The sequence below is a fragment of the Bactrocera neohumeralis genome, chromosome 4 (genome assembly GCF_024586455.1).
Source record: "Bactrocera neohumeralis isolate Rockhampton chromosome 4, APGP_CSIRO_Bneo_wtdbg2-racon-allhic-juicebox.fasta_v2, whole genome shotgun sequence".
Classification (NCBI taxonomy): Eukaryota; Metazoa; Arthropoda; class Insecta; order Diptera; family Tephritidae; genus Bactrocera; species Bactrocera neohumeralis.
The window spans coordinates 50,918,711-50,932,162 of NC_065921.1; the positions used below are offsets into that span (position 1 = coordinate 50,918,711).

Here is a 13,452-nt window from a genome sequence, read left to right on the forward strand (position 1 = left end):
TATTTAGTCAACAATATATACATACATATATATATATATATGTAAGTAATATGTACTTACTCTCAAAATATTTGTTTGGCTACGAATATCATCAATTTTTTCCTTTGGACCACCAATATTGGCAATTCTGTGCTCAATTGTGCTGACCCACTTAAGCAATTCGTTTACGCTTTCTTCACATATGTTGAACTTTTCAAATACGGCTTGCTATAAAAGTACCAAAAATAAGATTTAACCAATTTAAAGATAGTGTTAATTATTTTGAAAAAAATGTTCAGAAGCAACATTATTAATTTATAGTAAAGCGGTCTAATCCAGCTTTATTATTAGATAGTATAAATTTTATCAAAGATTGACATTTTGGTCAAGAATAATGATAAAAATGCTTTTTAAAAACGCTAAACCAATACCCATTTTTATGTCATATATATATGAAATTACTGTTTTTGTGAAAAGAAAGCACACCTTAAAATTAACATACTTTTTTTTTAAATAATTATGGTTAATACCAAAGCCATGCAAAGGATTAAAGCAAATAAATACAACAAACAAGCAACAAATAAAATATATTATACATAAAAAAAATTATATTTTGTATGAATAAATTGACAATTAAAAATATAAATTGGAAGCGATGAAGCTGAAAATATAAAAATGGAAACATAAAATTGCATAAATACAATATAAAAAGAACAAGAAAAATTCACAACTTACCAAACCAATTTAACTTAAAAAATATTTTGTATATTAATATTAAACTCGTTAATGTGGTATTTCAGTATAGAATATTAACGAATTTCCACGTTTGCGAATTTGGTCAATATAGCCAATTTATATTAACATGCTTATAATGAGAATATAAAAAAGAATAAAGTTAATCAAAATCTTAAAACAAGGGTTTACTTATGCGTCATATCATAATGACCAAGAACAAAGATCTTATTAAATTTTTTAAAATCCTACATCATCCAATGGAAATTAAAGAAGTAAGGAAGGTCTAAGTTCGGGTGTGACCAAACATTTTATTCATCATGAAATTTCCTTGAAAATTTTTATTACATACCATCCATGAAAATTCTATAAAGCCTTACATAAAAAGCTGAATATCTCGAGAAGTATTAATGATAGCGATTTTGACTTTGGACTTTTTTGGTAGCAAATAAAATTTCCTACACGTTAGTCATGTACATTTTTTTCTATAGCTCTTGTCATTTACGAGATATATATAAAAAATATGCGAATTTCGTGGAAAAATCAGGTTTAGAGCCCAGTACTACCTCGCCGGTGTGAGTTTCGATTTTTTCACAATTGGCACTTTTGTAGAGTGTTCAATTCTGAGGATTATGTGTGTAAGGTCAAAGCCATAAAATGCCTCTGAGCTATAGAAATTTAAAGATAAAAAATAACTATTGTCGTGTATTTTCAATGGAAAATTTTTACATGCCTTGGTCCAGTCCTTAATGTTAATATTAAGGGCTCAAATTTTCAGGGTATTTCCAAGGAAATTTAAAGATGGGAGTGAAAAAATTAATAGTTCTAAAAAAAACATCCTGATATGATATATTGGGCAGAGAAAGGGACGGGTTAATTTGATTGCATTAATTTGGACGTTGCTCATGTATACTTGAGAATATGTTTAAAAACAAAAATATAGAACTCACATATTAAACGACACATTCGTCATAAGGCTTGTTAAAAAAAAATCGTAAAAAATTTTATGTAGTATATGAGAGTGTGGGTAATTCGAATATAAGGTATAAGTGCAACCGGTAGTTTGAAAACTGTATATTAGGTATAAGGGGATACAACTGCGTATGCGGTGTATACACCAATAAAGAAGAAGAATAATGGGTCTTATGAATGTATTGACTTAGTGCATATTAATTTTTGAACCGATCTTATCTATTATTAGAAACAAATGTGCACTATTACTAGAAAAACACGCTCTCTCAATTGTATTAAGATAACTCACTTAGTCGTATACAATTTTAACGGAATACATTGAGTGGATCTTTATTTGTTTACTGGAATGTAAAATAGTTGGATGGAATTTAAAATTATTGAATAATTGTGTTATATGGGAATAAGCAATGGATCCGGATTGGAATATAAGAATGTCTAAATATCTTTACATACCAAATTTGGTTAATATCGGTCGTGTAGATCCAGAGATATAAGTTTTCACCTACAAAGACTTCTCGTATCATTTCGAATGTCAATTATATGAAGAGTGGGCGGAATTATTATCCGGTCTTATGCATTTTTGCAGGGGTGCTTTGGTTAATGTGTCATAAGTGGTTTAGGAGATATGAACGAGCAACCTCTTAGACTATGAGCATTTTATTTTTGTTTTTAGCCTACAGCCATTTTTTAGCCATGAAAAAATCATTTTATATTCGTAATTAATGTATTTATTTATAAAATAACAAACTGATTTATTTAAAAAAAAATTGCGAAAATCGGTGATTTTTCGGAGGATCACACTGAGACGATCCCTTAAGCACGTGTACCAAGTGTCATTACGATATCTCAATTTTTACTCTAGTTACATTATGCATATACATGTGGACAGACTCGAAATTCAACTCATCGTGTATAGTATATTAACCTTACTCTAACTCTATTATTTTTTGGTGATAGAAAAAACCGTTAGGTGAACAAAACTATTCTACTCTGAAGCAGCGTGTTACAAGAGTATAAAAAAAATATTCTATCATGATAGAGAACGTAAGCTTGAAATTATTAGAAGTTAGAGTTATGATGTTTCAAACACTGAAACTAAATATAGTTGAATAACAGATATTAACTTACATTTAATGAAATGGTACAATTATATATGTTTCCTGAATATATATACATATATATGACTCGGATATTATAACTTAAAAAATTTGGAATCACCAAACTTGCAAAACTATTTAGCGAATGATACGAAAAAACGCAACTATACTAAAAAAACTAGATAACTTTTTATACCCTCATCACTAAATTATTTCTTCATATTGAATGAATCAACAATTTTGGAATCATGTAAAAATAGATTTTACCTTCACTTAATCTCGTACCCTTTCCCTTTTTTGTTTAAGCAGAATATTTATATGTATACAATAATATCTAAACCGTATGCAGTATTGAATGATGTCACTCGACATACATACCAAATTAGATTACAAATGGACAAATAGAGCAACCCAGATCATTAGATCAGATTGAATCAAAGAAATGTTGGCATATATCTATATAGTATATTTATTATGCTTAAATTCACGGTTAAAATTTAAATATATTTTCCGATCACTATCAGTTTATAGAATGCCTTTAATGCAATTTTCTATTTTAGTTCATGCAATAAAATGGCATATTTATTTAATAATTAATGTTAATAACTTACTCGTTGTTCGGCAGGTAATATGAGGCCCATATGAACAGCTTTTATTAAATCAATATTTTTTTTATTTTCACCGTGATTTACTAAATGGCCGTTGTTTCCATCGATAAGGCCATTGTTAATAGCCGATGTCAGTGGAACGATTTCATCGGTCACGGATCCGCGCACAACTGTCGAAGACGGATCTAGCAGGCCGCAAGAAATAGATTCTAATAACGTAAGCCGATTACTTTGTTCGGAATTGGTATTTATTTGAAATGGATCTATTAGACAGCCACTCTCAGCATTGTATAAGTTGAAATGTATTGCTTCTATTAAACCGAAAGATCTTTTGGGTGTAACAAGCAAACCATTCTCATATGCACTTCGTAATGTACATAGCTTAGACGTCTGTGTGTTCAGTACATTGGCTTTATTTGCGTCTATTATACCTTTCCGAAAAGCCTCAGATAATCCAACTAATTTCATTTTAGCTTCATCCTTAATTAATGCTGAAAAAGGATCAATTATGCCGGCGGTGATAGCATCTTTCAGTGAATAAATGTTGGTGTTTTCATCGGACTGAGATTCAGAGTCATTTATTAAGTCATGCGAGCTCGTTTTAAAAGTTATTAATCCTGTTTCCAAATCAAGACTTTTACTTTCGACTGCCTGATCAAAAGTAATAGGCTCCCGCAAATATACAATAATTGAAGGGTCAAGTACAAAGAATAACGATTTCGGATTGATTAAAGCTTGTTTGTTTATATCAATTATGTTATTTCGTTGAGCTATAGAAAAAGGAATTAGTTTGGAAGAGTTTAACTGTCGTACAAACGCAGTACTAGGATTAAGTATATTAGAACGTATAGCTTTAGCCAAAGACATTTGTTGAGGTTCGGTAATATCACTCTTCTGAGAAAACTCTTCTACTAAAAGCTGATTTGCAGAGCTTTCACCAAAAAGCTTTGAAACTGGCACCAAAATACCTTTACTAAAGGCTGTTTCATAATTGGAAAACTCTTGTGTTTTAGAATCCATTACAAGTCCTTTGTTTATATCTATAACCCCATTGTCAATAGCTTCAATCAAATCATATTCATTCATTTCACTTTTATGTAGAGTAGTTTTGGGATTAATGAAACCATTAAGAATAGCATCATTTAAGTTATAATATTTCCTAGTGCTGGGGTCATAAAATGTGCCGGTCTCAGAATTATATAATTTCATTCTAACTATTGATTTAAGATCCAGTGGTCGACGATTTGTAACAATTAAGCCACGCTCCCGCGCACTTTGTAAGTCTATAAACTCCCCATATAAATTGTAATAACCGTTTTCATTAATAATTTCTTTTGAAAAAGCATCAGATAAATTCAAGTATTCATTGTTTTCACCATTTTTTATCCAACTATTATTAAGGCTCACAATATTGTCTGAGCATGCTTCTCTTAAGCTTAGTTTATTTCCGGTGATGGGGTGTAAAATTTTATTTTCTACCTTATCAAAAAATCCCATTGCCAAAATCTCATATAAACCGAAATTTGCGTTTTCTATATCCACAATGAGGCCCATATTTAATGCGGAATTTAAAGAAATACATTTATTACAATAAAGGTCCCTGAAAACACAATCTCGCTTATTTATAACCCCCAACCTACAAGTCTCATTTAAATTATACATTTTTTCATTTACTTCATCGAAATAGCAAGGTAATTGAGCATCTATAACTGAGGTCCTAATTGCTTCTGATAATGCTATTTTTCTGCCTGTTTTGGGATCAATTATTTTGCCTGAATTATCTTCAAATAAACCTTGATGTAAAGCCTTTTGAATACTTATTGGTGCTTGAGGGTCTTTCAGTATTCCTATTTCAAAAGCATGTTTAATTTTTATTTTTTTATTGTCATATACCAGCAGACCTCGTTCCCAATCAATTATATCTGCCGCTTTGGCCTTCATTAAGTCAAGGTTTCTGTACAGCCCAGTGTCAAAATCTTTTAACTCTATACTGCTAATGTCTATCAAATGCGAATCAATTCCTTCGACTAACGACAATTTTTTGCCAGATTTGGGATCAGTTATACTTCCATCGGAGTCATTATAAATACTTTTTCTTATAGCTTTACCTAAAGAAATTGGTGTTTTAACCTCAACTAAAATCCCATGTTCAAATGCTTCTTTAAAATCGGTTTCTGAAGCTTGCTCATCTTTAACTGTACCTTTCTTCGAGTCGACTATGCCAGCATCTACCGCTTCCATAAAAGGAAACATTTTATCATCTAATTTGACAATAGTTGAGTAAGGATCAATAATTCCCCTGCGAATAGCAGCTTCAGTTGAGAGTTTTTCTCTTGTAATTGAGTTACTAAATTTGCCTGATTTCGGATCATATAGACCGTGATATACTGCATCAGGCAAACTTCTCTTACGCTTTGACGGAACTAGTATTCTATTATCTAAAGCTTCGTTTAATGACATTTTTGCTGACGTATATGGATCTATAATGCATCCTCTAACGGGATCTAGAAGTCCTTTAGTTATCGCCTCTGTTATACTTATAACATCATCGGTTCTTGGATCCAATATAATTAAGTCATTTGGATTAATATATTTTAGTGCTATTGCTTCTTTTAAATTAAAAGACTTATCATCAATTTGCAATGTGGATGTTGTGGGGTCAAACATATTCCGGGTAAGGCAGTCCACCAAAGATAATGGTTTCTTTGTGCTTATTAAGTATCCTTTTGCAAAGGCTTCATCAAGTGTTAAATGCGGATATCTTAATACACCTTTAACCGTATCTAAGAGACCTGTTTTAGCAGCTATTTTACCAGATATTATAGTTTCCTCTTCGTCATTTTTTATTAAAGAAGTTTCTAATTCAACGAAACCTAACTCAATAGCTTGCTGTAAAAGCATTTCATTCCCAGTTATTGGATTAAATACTTTTCCAGATTTGGGTGAGTAATATTCACGTTGAAGTAATTCTGTTAAACTCCAAGTGATTTTATCGGTTTTTACCAAATTATTTTCCATTCCCACGTCAAAGGGCATAAAAGTATTTGATTTCCTATCTTTTACTTGTCCTCTCTCAGGTACAACTAACTCGTCTTCAATAGCACAATGTAAACTTAGTTCTTTATTTTCTAAAGAGTCTACTATAAGAGATATTTTTGGGTCAACTAAACCGATCTCTATGGAACGCTGAATATCGACTTGATTCTGTGATTTTGAATCATAAAGTTTTCCCGTTTCTTGATCATAAAGACCCTTTCGTATGGCGGCTTCTAGAGAGATCGGCTTGCGTGCACCAGCCACAAGAAAGCCCAACTTAAAGGCTCTCTCTAATGGTATTTCATGTAATGTCTGAATATCTACCATAGTTCCCGTTTGCATATTTACTACTCCCAACTCAATTGCCATACGCAGTGGAATAATTTCTCCACTTACCGGGTCTCGTACCGACAGCGAATGAATATCAATTATTCCATTATTAATAGCATCAGTGATGGAACAAAGTTTACCATCTCCAAGCAATATTTTACCACTTTCTGGATCAACGACGTTTTCAATATTAGATGGTTTTGATTTTTTGCCTGGATCAGTATAAATAATCCATTTACGGTTAATACATTCGAAAAATGGAATCTTTCTACCAGTTTTTGGATCTACCATATGACCATTATGACGATTTAACAGCGGACGATCTAATGCATCTAACAAAGTCTCATATTTCCCAGTAGTAAAATTTTTTACTAATAGAGATTCAGGATTAAATACTCTACGATACAATACTAAATCTTGAAATGAAATTTTTCTTCTCGTTGAAGGATCTATAAAATATTCATTTTCTAAATCATATGCACTAAGTTCACTCAATTTTTCCGCCGTTAATATATATGGATAACTTAACAAGTATGATGTAGCCTTTAAAACCACTAAATTCTCACTATGTACTTCCACTTCATCTTGTACAAATAGAGATTCATTTTCTAACAATGTTTCTATATTATCAGAAAGTTGTTCGCCATTTATAATGATTCTGCAATCTTTTGGGTTAATTTTGTTTTTGGAAATGGCATCACCAATTGTATATGTAAAGAAATCACAAGATGTGTCGGTAGCATGAATTTTATCGTAGTGAAAATTTCTTTCTAAGATTTTCTTATCATCACTATTAGCATGGTTTTCTTTTCCTATTCTCTCGTATTCTTCTGTCACGAATTTTTCTTTGTCTTGCACAATTTCTTCTCTATTCTGTAATGAATCTATTTTTCGATTATCTTCTGAAGTCGCTTCAACTATGGCAATATCATTTACAGAACATTTTGAATCTGGCTCATCCCATTTAAATTGTTTTGTATTAACTTCATCTACTTTGAATTTTTCAGTTAAAATACCCAATTCCTTTGCTTTGCTCACCGTGCATATTTCACCAGTTTGAATATTCTTGACTTCATTATTAGAAACTAGAATATATCCCTGCATTAATTCAATTGTTTTTGTGGTCACAGTATGAAGAGACTTCATCGTTTCCATAGTTCTACTAGTGGACAATGGTTTATAAGTCATAACGAAATCACATAGCGGCTTTAGTAACAAAAATCCTTCTTCTAAGGCATGGCGTATGGATATATTTTTGCCAGTTTTTAAACATTTGAACGTTTGGTTTTCCACATCAATTAGACCTTCAGATAAAGCATTATCTATTAAAATAGCATCTGCCCTTGGAGGGTAAGGAATACACATGATAATATTGCTTTCTATAGCATCTTTGACAGTCATTTTCTGGTTTGTATAAGGATGTTTAAGTTCATTTTTATTTGAAGCTAAAAGTTTTCTCTCAACGGCAACAGGAAATGTCATTGCTATGGGTGGCAACGTTGTGGAAGAATGCATGTCATAGCTTAAATCAAACAATTCTTCATGAATAGCTTCTGTTAAATTGAAAGTTTTATTACCTATTTTGAAAACAGAGTTTATGCCATCAACTATCCCACTTTTTAATGCTTCTTGAAGTGTATACTTCTTTGGTTTAATAATCTCTGAAAGAGGATCAAGTATATCGCAAATAATAGCTTCATTAATATTAAGTAGATAACCATTATCAGGATGTATTATTTTTTGGCAATCATTATCTATAAGACCTTGGGCTAGAAGTTTCGGTATTGATAAACTCTTCGCTAGTGGTACTAGTATATGATTACTTGTTTTTGAGTCAATAAGTTCTGCTTCAACAGCCTGTTTTATATTTAAAATCCGATTTCTTTGTGTATCTAATATATTACCCATTTGCCCATTAATAAGTCCAATATCTAAAGCTTGTGTGATTGTTAAATCATTTTGTTTGGAGAAATCTTCAAGGATATCTTTGGTCTCTTCGTCAATAATACCTTTTTGTAAAGCATCTATGGGCTTTAAGATAATTTTTCGCATTTTTTGCATCGAAATGCTACTTACACTACTTAGAGGAACAATACCTCGTTCGTAGGCTACTTCAACAGGAATTTTTTCGCCAGTTCGCGGATCAGTGATAAATCGAAGTGTTTGTAAGGCATCTTCTATGGGAATAAGTGGTGTTCCAGAAACTTTTATTAATCCAATTTTCATAGCTTCAACAATTGATTTAAATTCTCCACATTTGGTCAAAATCATATTGTCTACATAATTAAAAACTTTACGACTGGCTGCTTCTTTAACAGAAACTTCCTCATTTGCAAAAGTATCAAAAATGCTTACTATATTTTCATCGAATTTACTTTCCAGCGCCGCCTCAAATATATTTTGAGACTGACCTGTTTCTGTAAAAATCACTAACATCGTTGAGGGATCAAAAATTATTCCTGGGGCAATTTGAAGTGGATCAGGGCATTCATCTTCGCGCCAGGTTACATCCATCTGATTGGAAGTAGGGGATGTGTTTTCGACAATTGGAATATTTTGAGCTTTGGTTATTTTAGTAGGAACGTTAACTGTTTGGACGTCTTTCAATTTTTTTTTTCTTTCAGAAGGATGTTCAATTTTAAAACGTTTATAATCATCTTTATTAATATTTCTGTAGTCAGATTTTTCTTTCTCATAAATTTCTATTGGCAAAAGTTTATCACTTTTAGATATATTTGTAATATTTAGAGACGTATTCTGCCCTGGTATCTCATCATTTAAATCTGGAATTAAGAGACCATAAGACAGAGCTTGCTGTACTGAATAAACATTTCCAGTTTTACGGTCCTGATACAATTGGCGGTCTTCATCAATTAAGCCTTCATTAACAGCATCGGCAAAAGTTAAAATTGTTTCCTGTGTGTCCTGATTGGTAGTTTGTATTGAAACGTACCTATTAACTGTTCGTGTTACAGTTTCGGTTGTCAGTGTTATATTTAATAAGCTACTTAGAAATAAAGCACCTTCGGGTGAAATAAATTTCTTTTCAATAGCTAAATCAAGAGGCACATTTTTTCCAGTCTTTGGATCCAGTAAGTATCCAATTTTAGGGTCTATTAAATTATGGTAACATAAATCAATAACAGTTAATTCATTTCCTCTCGCGTCGTGCACACCGATGCATTTAGTAAACATTTCGTAAACTTCTTGTCTCACCATATTTCTGGTTACCGCCACGTCTAAAGGTACATACTCATTTTTACTAACTTCTAGAACGAAACTTGGCCCTTTTTTACATAAAATATCACGAGATAAGGCCATATTAAAGCTAACAAAATCATTGCTTCTTAAATCTTTAAAACCATCTATATTAAAAATGGACTTTTGTGACACCGAACTTATAAGACCACGCTCGACTGCCTCTGGTATAGTTATTACTTCTCCAGTCATAAAATCCCTGTACTTATATTCTGTTGGTAGTATAATTCCATCTTTTATTGCCTCCTGTAATGTAATTAATTCTCCCTTTACTTTACTAATGCATTTTAAATTATTGTAGTCTAAAACCCCAAACCTGATCGCTTCCATTAGATTTAATTTACTTCGACGCATTGGACTATACATTTTATCGTTATTATCTAGCAAATTAAAATCAACCACATCTTTCAATGTATATGGCTTCACAATAAGTTTTCGAGTTTTAGCCTCTGTAAATGTTAACTTTTCTTTTGTAGCTTCATTTAAAAAACGTCCCGTTTTAGAATTTAGAATACCAAGTTTAAGAGCTTCTTTTACCGAAATTTTTATATCATTCTTTGTATCTACCACTTCAACAATATTGGGATCTATTAATTGATTTTCTACGGCGAGGTCGAGTTTAAATTTTTCTCCAGAATTACGATCTGATATCCATCCTGCCGCATCAACGAGTCCGTGAGCAATAGCATCGCTTAAGCATAATGCACTTGATTTGATTGTTACTGACTCATGCTTTATCATATATCCTTGATTATGTGCCTCAGACAAACTTAAAGATTTTTTTGGTTCTAAAGTCTCCAGAATTTTCTGGGAATTTGTTATGATTTTTTCATTGTTAGACGTGTTCTGAATTTGCTTTTCGGAAGATTCAAGCTTTGATTCTGCTTCATTTATCTCACTCTGTATTATTTCCAATAACGATAGTTCTCGCCCTTTAGAATCTCTAATGGGGCCAGGTTTTAGCAAATACTGTGACAATTTTGTGTCAATAAATCCTAGTTCTGCTGCTGTTTCCAAAGGAATGTTCTTATCGTTTAACACCATTTTGCCTGAACGTACGTCCAAAATCCGCAAATTAATAGCTTGTCTGACTGTAATATTGTTACCAGTTCGAGGATCGCGTATACCGGCAATATCGAGAACATTGTCATAAAATAACACATTTTCACCCACCGTTACGCTGGTTGATTCTCTTTTTAAGCCACTAGTCTGGGTGCTACTGAAAACCCGATTATCAGTTCTTTTCGAAATTAATCTATAAAACGTAATAATTGTAATTAGTTAAAATTAATTTATATATATATTTTTTGTTTTTTTTTTTATGTGAATACTAACTTTATATTTAGTTTTCTCTTACAAGTTATTTCAAATTTAAATTAATTAAAATAAAAACGCATAAAACTATTAAACTGAAAAAAGAATATATAAAGAGATGACTTCAATACATGTAAGTCTGATAAGTACTAATAATCATTGATATGATATCAACTCATATATAGTATTACTACACTGTTCAACACTAAGCTAGACTTAAATGGTCAAATGAAAATTTGCTGCTTCTCTACAATACAACCTATTGTAAACAAGAATATTAAAATGTACTACATATGCAATAACAAAGCTATCCTTAACAGTAAACGAAATTTTTTCTGAGTATTGGACCAAATAAATTTTCGAGTCTTTGAGTAATATGTAAAAATTAATTTTCCCATTTTTCGAAGTTAGCCTCCAAAATAGAAATATTTGCCTTCGAAGTTTCGATTTAAGATTTTTTATTAAATAAAGTAGTTCCGTGTTATACCCAGAAAATTATTGTTTTTCCCGTATGTTTGTTCTTGTTTTCTTCTGTACGTTTTTTACAAGAGACGGTTTTTTTGGGGAGAAGTAGCAAATTTATAAATATATAATCATGGCAGTTGTTGGGTAATTTGCTAACCTCTAAGGTTTGGGAAATCAAAAACAGATTGTGCCTATGCAGTTATAATATTATAAATAAATATAGTGCGAATAATTAGTTTTCATAAAATTACGATTCAAAGACGAAAATTATTCATGCTTGCAATTATTGCTTAAAAATTAAATAATGTTATATGAACATTTATGTAAATATAACGTATTTTACAAATTAAGAAAAAGTAGAAAATAATATATTATTAGATTAAATTAATTTAATATAAAAGCTGCCATATCTTTCAACAAAGAGTGGTTAAAAAGTGTCCAGCAAACCACAAATACTTATATGAATGTTTATAAAGTTGAGTGGATATCATATTGTGGCGAACACAAATACCAGAACAAAAGAGAATTTAAGGTAATTTACGAGAATCCCACAAATAGCGAAACTGTTTGCTAGATTCGGCAATCTCCGCCTGCAATGATCTACTCAAATTGAAGTGCTGCCAAGTATGGATTATAAGAAGATTTAAATTTCTTTAACAATCCAGTGATCGAATTCGAAAGTGGAGTTTCAACATAGACGTTTTGATCTAGTAAATCCATTACAATATAGTAACTGAGAGATGTCGCCAGCTTTTTTTTTTTGTTTTTGTTTGAAACACTTTTTTTTGGTATTTGGATTTCAGATAATTTTTAGCAGAAAAATCTTGCTTACCACCATCGGTTACGGGAACAAGAAAATACAATTTTTTTTTAAATTATATGACTATTAAATGCTTTTATATTATATAAAATGTTGAAAAAAATGAATTAAACCGTTTTAAACTGATGTTTCATATTAAATTTATTTTTGATTTTGGTATTTGTATTACAGCATTCTAAGTACCTGTATGAAATAACTTTAAGCCATTGTACGTTGTCATAAAAAATTTATGTCCACTTTTATTAGCAACGCGATTCACGTTTTACAATAAAATCAACCAATTGGAGATTAATTCCAAATGTTACAAACTAATTAAAACAGCAAGTATATATTTCTATTACTGAATTGAAACTTTTAATATTCTCAATTACTTATGTAATTCAGTTTCACACCTTTACGGTGTAGACTGTACAACAATGCAGTATTTTCTAAAGAATTTTTTGTCGTCAATTCAGCTAAAGATTTAACAACTTATATTTCTTGTAACGTTTTAGTTTCTAACCTTTGCTTCTTTACATCTCAATATTGTCAATATTATTCTGTAGATAAATAATGTATTATTTTGTATTATATCTCTAACTTAAGGAAAATAACATTTTACCTTAAATTAAGATTAATAATTTTAAAACGATATTTCAAAATATGCCAGAATATATCTATAGTATATTAATTTTTAAATAAATCATTTGAAAACACTTACCGTATTTCGCTAGATTCGGTATTATCCAATTTAAAATTGTATTGATCTTCTGCTGGAGTAGCTCTTTGTACAACATCAGTTCTAAATGTTTTAAGGGGGGTCTGAATACTTTCAGCATATTGCTAAAATTAAGTGCAAAAA

General features: G+C 31.0%; 1 protein-coding gene across 24 annotated transcripts in view; it reads right to left on the reverse strand.

Annotated features, from left to right (window-relative positions):
* Positions 1-13,452, reverse strand: part of LOC126754486 (microtubule-actin cross-linking factor 1) — a 147,588-nt gene that overhangs the window by 30,166 nt on the left and 103,970 nt on the right. For 18 of the 24 annotated variants that reach the window (XM_050466492.1, XM_050466479.1, XM_050466491.1 and 15 more), the window contains 3 exons: positions 13,312-13,433; positions 3,392-11,267; positions 61-207 (listed from right to left, as the gene is read on the reverse strand). In XM_050466492.1, the coding sequence (XP_050322449.1) occupies positions 61-207; positions 3,392-11,267; positions 13,312-13,433 (8,145 nt within the window). The remainder of the gene's footprint in view (positions 1-60; positions 208-3,391; positions 11,268-13,311; positions 13,434-13,452) is intronic. The other 6 variants (XM_050466487.1, XM_050466493.1, XM_050466494.1 and 3 more) reach the window with 1 other exon arrangement.